Here is a 6,676-nt window from a genome sequence, read left to right on the forward strand (position 1 = left end):
GCTCAACGGTAAAAGTAGCGCTCAACGGTGGTTGCGACACTTGTATTTCCCCTCAGCGTTGGCACTCAAGCATCAAACAGTGAACTCCATAACGAGGCTGACACTCAGCGATAGAAATTGCGCTCAGCGCCATCTGCGATTCTTCTTTTATGCACTTTTCCTGCTTCTCTCAAGTCCAACTCCTTACTACTTCAACTTCTTTCATCCAATTCATGTTAATTCTTGACAAAACAAGGAAAACCAAGCATAATACCAATAATACTACCATCAACTCTCTTATTCTCTAACTTAAGCAAAAAGCATGATTTCAAGCGAGTTTTTAAGTCATTAAGGGTGTGTTTAGTGTTAAATTTAAGTTTAAAATTAACGGTATTTCAACCGTTATCAGTTACTTTTGAACTTAAGCATTGGAACACCAAATTTCTACTTGGTCCATAAGGATTGTGCACTCGTCAGTTGGCAATGGTGATAGTGATAAGCCTTGGAAAATCTTTCTCATGGTCATAAGCTATGGTTGGCACAACCCTGTATGGTAGTTGGGGTATATCTTATAGTGTGTGGTGTTGATCAAAATTGCGAGATACCTAACGTGTGGGGTTATGCATTACTCCTCTATTGTTGGGGTTATGCTCATGGCGACTACTCTGTCTGGAGGGTGTTAATCTATAGTCATAAGCTCTACTATTGTAGGGTAATAGGACACATTCATCTTTTCATGTCATTAAGATTTGGAACATTTTCGAACGTTGGAAGGGGGAAACTTTTTCTACAACGTATATATCTTGGTTTTCCTACAAAAGGGTAATCCAAGGCTCTTATATGACATTCGTAGAGCATAATAGAACTTGTGCAAACACTCTTACAATATTATACACAATTTTGAAGACATTTTTTATCTTTTAATTTTGTTTTCTAAGATTTGGTTTTTGAAAACTCTCCGAGTAAGATTTTTGTGATAAGGTGTTGTTGTTGTTGTGACTCAAAACTTGGATTCATCCCTTAAAGGTTAATTACGAGAAGTGTTCTTTCATCTCTTATAAGTTATTCAATGGAGGTGTGTGTTTTCATTCCTTGTGTGTTTCAAGGAAGGTGGTTGTATTTGTTTGGCTTTTCTGTTTTTATCTCTATGGTATTTGCATAGAGGTGTTGGTTCATTCCTTGTGGTCCTTCAAGGAGAGTGTTATTATCCTTTATTGTAATTCAATGAAGGTTTTTTCATCTCTTATGGATTCAAAAGAAGTGGTTTATGATTCTCTATGGTATTTCAGATAAGGTGTGTTTGTTTATCTTGATTGTGATTTTGCATGTTTCACTTGTGATTAGTAGTTGTAATTTCAAGTTCAAGATAGTCACCAGGGATCATCTTAGCTGAGGTGATTGCAACCGAATATAAGATTTGTTTTGATCTGAAGCAGTATAAAAATCATTGTGAAAATTTCTTCATCCTTAATCTCTTTTACATTACAAGTTATAAGTTTATAAATCTGCTACAATAGTCCTACTTATGAAGTATATGAGATTTTTCTCATCATGAGTCTCCTAAAAAAGAGTTGCACTGTTGGCATCTATAATAGCCGTTTTGTAGACAAAGAGTGGTTGAGTAATATCTAACTTGCATAGGATTGGCAAGGATGTCAAGATTTGCTCGACCTGCTCGAACTAGTCTTAGAACTGGCACTCCTAAACAAAAACTTGGTATGCTTCTTCAGTTATTCTATCATTGCCCTGATTTTGTCAACTAACTATATAGTCATCAAACTTTCTATTAGTCGTTGTACCTCTTTAACATTCTTGGGACTCCTCATATCAATCACATCCTAACGTTTTTGAGAATTTCCCTCTATCCTTCTTGTGTCAACATAAATTACAATAACTTACCTTCATTTACTCCAAACATCCATTTACTCCAAACATATATTTTTCTATATTAAGGCACAAGTTTTACACTCATAAAACTAAGAATATCCCAAAAAGGTCTTGGAAATTTTCATTAAAAATGAGACACTTCACCCTATGTCATCTACATACACCTGAATATTATATTATTTTTCGATAAGGTGTCTGAACACCCTATCCAATAAGTCTATGATATGTTGCTATTGCAATTTTGAGGTATGAATCTATCGCTTGTAAAGCATCCCAGGTAGTTCTCTAAGCACCGGTTAACCACCTCCCTCACAGTTTGCATGAGATTCCACTTATTCTATGTCATTTTAAGCCTTAGGTAGTTGTTCCTCCAGCAGTTCTGTTCTTGGTCTGATAGTCTTGTTAACGCTTTCTAATCGACTTTCTTTCTTGTATAGATCTTCCTTTCCTTCCTCGTCCAGTGACGGATTTGCTCCCTCTTTTAGTAAGTCTTCTTCTTTAGTAAGAAGAGTACTGCCTAAAGCAATGTGAGTGAAAGTGTCTATATGGGAACCGGCCGTAAACTCCTTTTCTAGTGTAGATCCCCTTCCTTATGAATAAGTTCCCTGGGTACAAGGAATGAGTGCTCCTAATGTCTTTTCTCTGTTTCGGTGTAGATCGTCTCTTTGTCTATGGAGACCTTTTCAAGTCGTCCATTCTCTTCGGTATGGATTCAAAGTCATCCCTCACGCGGGTGCAGGGAGTCCTGCTTGTGCTCTTTCTTTGTGGTCCGGGCCAAGCACTCCATATGTGTTTCGGTATTGATCTGAGCACTCGTGTAACTACTAATAAAGCTCGAGGGACCTTTCTTTCTGAGGGCTACCGGTGTTACTTCTCTTGGTCAGGTCTAAAGGTATAAGGGNAAGCCCTTTTCTTATTAGTATTAGATAGAGGATGATCCTGAACCTACTACTATTGAATAATCCTGGTAGTCCAACAACATAAAAGGTTATTCCTCGAAAGATTGTTCCTTCGTTGACTAGAACGAGAAGTACCAGATGGGGGAGACCCGCGACTTCAACGAAATAGACTACCTCACTAAGATGGNTGTCAGCCCGAGTGCCTGTCACGACCACAACTACCAAGATTCAACCGTCTTTTGTTTTGCTGCTGCTAGCTGCCCGATGTGCTTTTGCAGTCCTGTTATGGTGCCTGCTTGACAAAGACAAAGAAAATATCCTTCCAGTTGAGATAAATGTTTCCATTTGAAGTCGATTTCTGATACTGATAGAAAATAAAATGGCAGAAAAAAAGTGAACAAGCATTTCATTCGGGATAACCCAAAAGAAAGCCTCCCCTCACTCGTTAGTATTCCANTTTTCTTGAGCCAACCACCCACATTAAAATTTCATCTGCTCTTGCAAGTCTGATCCGTGAATTGAAAATAGAAAGAAGCTGCTCATAAGTGACAATCCGACGATAAAATAAAGAAGCGTTCTACAGGTACTTGACTTCCCACCAAAAAGAAAAAGTCTTATTCATTTTTATTATTNATACCGAAAGAGGAGTCCCTCCAAGGAGTATGGTGGCACTAGCTCATGTTCAGATTTCATTCCTGTATCTATTCCAGAAGATTGAAAAAACCCGACAATCGCTATGTTGATGCCCCCTACCACATGTAGGGGTAACTTCCCGGTTCATAAGCCCTTCCCTTCCATTATCAAATCCATCCATGACATTGTGTATCTAACAAAACCCACTTGACCTTCCCTTCCATTATCAAATCCATCCATGACATTGTGTATCTAACAAAACCCACTTGACCTTCCCCCTCTTCTTTTTTTTTTATTTTTATAATAAATTCAAATGGATGGGCATCTACTCGCTGACATTTCTAGAATGTCCAATAGGCATGTTTTACGCCGAAAGCTATATGAAATTTTAGCTGGGAAGAGACAAGTTGATCTTCTATCTTAGAATGCACATGCTCTATTACTNGTTAGTCGTCGGTTGCTCAACCGCTTATCCTTTAATATGAGTTGCATCCCGAATGCAAATAACAAGACAAGATCGTTTCAATGAGGAGTAGAAAGAAAGCAGTCCTCAATAAGAAGAATTCCCTACTTGCAACCTACTCGTAGACAAGCGATAAACTCACCTGCTGTCTCTTTATTCTTCTTAGACTCGCCTTGCTGAAAGTATTCCGATCGCTAACTCTCAACAGGATTTTTATCCTCTATCTCAATCGAACTAGTAGTCCTTTTCTTAACTTATTTGCGTTTCCTTAACTAAGTTAAGTGACAATCAGCATATACGTGGCAATTTTGTAAAATTTCGTTAGAAGATTTTGATGAATTGAAATAGAAAATTTTCGTAATAAAAGTTTTCTTCGTTTACTTTTTTTCTTCCGAAGACGCATCTCACAGACCCACAATAAATTATTTAACCCAAAAGAAAACTTGTTAAACCTATATTTTTGTATAGGGTTTCTACACTTCTTTTGTTGTTTACTGAGGCGTCCCCACATTTCCAGAACTACCCCTCTAAAAACTTGGCTTGAGATGGCACAAAGGTATTTTAAGTAGCGTCAAACCTTACAACTTGACCTATAGAGTAGATTATTAAAAAAAAGTTGAATCTCATGCAAGTAGTTCTTTCAAATAGAAAAGTAAACGATGCCATTAGTGGTTGTGATATAGAAATCTACCTAACAATACATATTTAGTTGAATACTTATCACTATATTTTTTGGTGTAAAACGAGAGACAGAATATACGTTTAAAAAAATAGAAGACAACGGAAACTGTGATAATTTATGCATGAAAAAGAAAAGAACAAGAGATATAGAAAAACAAATAATAATAAGTATGAAAAATGCGAATATCATATTGCGATCCGTCACATTTTTAACTTGAATTTTATACATAAATTTCTATATTTTTCATCAGTCACAGTTGCAGGATGATGTAACCCTTTTGTCGTCACTGATCTCAAGATATTCTTAATTAATTTTTGATGCCTTCATTGCATAAACCAACAAACAGATGAACCTTCCTAGTTGTGGACTGAAACTAATTAAAAGCCGAGATTGAAAACTTTCTCATTGTCTGCATTCATCAGATACAGATAGATATAGCTCTAAATGTGATTTGCTATGCATTTCCACCCAGATATGTTTATATCAGGGAAACGTAACAAAACCAGAGAATCACTAGTGGCATGATCTAAATTTTCATGAACATGCCTTTCAAGAACCATTTACTGGTGTTCATCATGACGGTTCTTTTTTTCATTTCTAATGTTCAAGCACAAAACAATGACACAGATAGCATGCAAGATCTTCCTCAACCTGTTCATCCAAGCAAGATGGTTGTAGTAGTGGCTCTCTCAATATTGTTCACTGTATCATTTCTCTTACTTGTCTACATAAGGTTCCGCAGAAGCATCCCTCTTGAACTTAGCAACAGAAGGAGCCCTGATTCACCAAATTTTCAAGCACAAACACAATCAAGATCAAGACATTCAGGGATAGACAAAAAAGTGATTGAAGCACTCCCATTTTTCATGTTCTCTTCCCTAAAGGGGTCCAAACAAGGCCTAGAGTGCACAGTTTGCTTATCACAGTTTGAGGACACTGAGATTCTTAGGCTCTTGCCAAAGTGCAAACATGCTTTCCACATGAATTGCATTGACAAGTGGTTAGAAAGTCACTCTACATGCCCTCTTTGCAGGAATAATATTGACCCTTTAGACATCAAGAACTTCACCTACTCAATCAGTTCAAGGTCCCTAAGAGTTCCTTCAAATTTAACCGAGGACACTAACCTTGAAATCTTTGTTCACAGGGAACCTTCTTCCCATCAAGGCTCATCATCGTCATCAAGGTTTAACATCGGCAGCAGGTTTTGGAATTTGGGTTGGAGTAACAAGAAAAAGCTTCTCGTTGAGCAAGAGGTTTGTGGAACAAATGGGACACACGTGCACAAGTTCTATCACAAAATTGTTGTCTCTGATGTTGTTAGAAGAAGCAGGTGGAGTGATCTTAACTCTTCGGACATGTTATCATTGAAGAGTGAGATGATTCATCATGTTTCAATTGGAAGATTCTCTCCCTCTAATGAATTTTTTTGCGGAAATCCGAGCCTTTCCTCTATTTTCAACGAGGATGAAAGTTCATTTACGTTATTGAATATAGCTCAGAAGAGATCTATGTCTGATATTGCTCATGTTCCAAGGTTGATAGACATATGCAAGCAGAATAGAATGGAACCAGGTGAGGCATCAAGTGGGAATAACGAGAGGGAAGAGAGGATGAGGAGGATTTGGTTGACAATTGCTCAACGAACAGTGCAATGGTTTGCAGGACAAGAAAGAAATTCAACAGATTTAGAGATAAAACATTTAGCTTCGGATGTTTGATTTGGTACAACTTTGTATCCAGCAACAAGTGTAAACTTTACTTTTTGTGCTTTTAATCGAAGATATGTAAATGGTTTAATAGTCTTTTGTTCTAATTTTTGTGGGAGTTATTTAATTGATGTTCTCTCAAAGAAAATTAGAGTGATTCATTCTATTAAATTGATTTTGACATTGTTTAGAAAGTGACCATATAAGTGATGACTTCGTATCAATGTAATTCGATTTATCTAATTAATGTGATACCAAGGTGATTGGACTTACACAATGCCATGTGCCATTTATAATAAGACATAGTCACTGTCGAAACGGTGTAAGCATTAATTTAAGAAAATAAACCATGTTTACTCGTTTTAACAAAAATAAGAACTATATTATAAAAAATTGAGAAACCATATTGAATAATTTCGATAGA

The 6,676-nt window shown here is 36.8% G+C and overlaps 1 protein-coding gene across 1 annotated transcript; it reads left to right on the forward strand.

The window, feature by feature from the left end:
• The first annotated feature begins 4,870 nt into the window (after nucleotides 1-4,870).
• On the forward strand, nucleotides 4,871-6,366 carry LOC106764446 (putative RING-H2 finger protein ATL12). The gene has a single exon (XM_014648730.2). It carries the CDS (start codon nucleotides 5,080-5,082, stop codon nucleotides 6,262-6,264), a length of 1,185 nt encoding a protein of 394 aa, XP_014504216.1. The 5' UTR covers nucleotides 4,871-5,079; the 3' UTR covers nucleotides 6,265-6,366.
• Nucleotides 6,367-6,676: the final 310 nt, after the last annotated feature.

Source organism: Vigna radiata, chromosome 6 (genome assembly GCF_000741045.1).
Source record: "Vigna radiata var. radiata cultivar VC1973A chromosome 6, Vradiata_ver6, whole genome shotgun sequence".
In the NCBI taxonomy this organism is placed as follows: domain Eukaryota; kingdom Viridiplantae; phylum Streptophyta; class Magnoliopsida; order Fabales; family Fabaceae; genus Vigna; species Vigna radiata.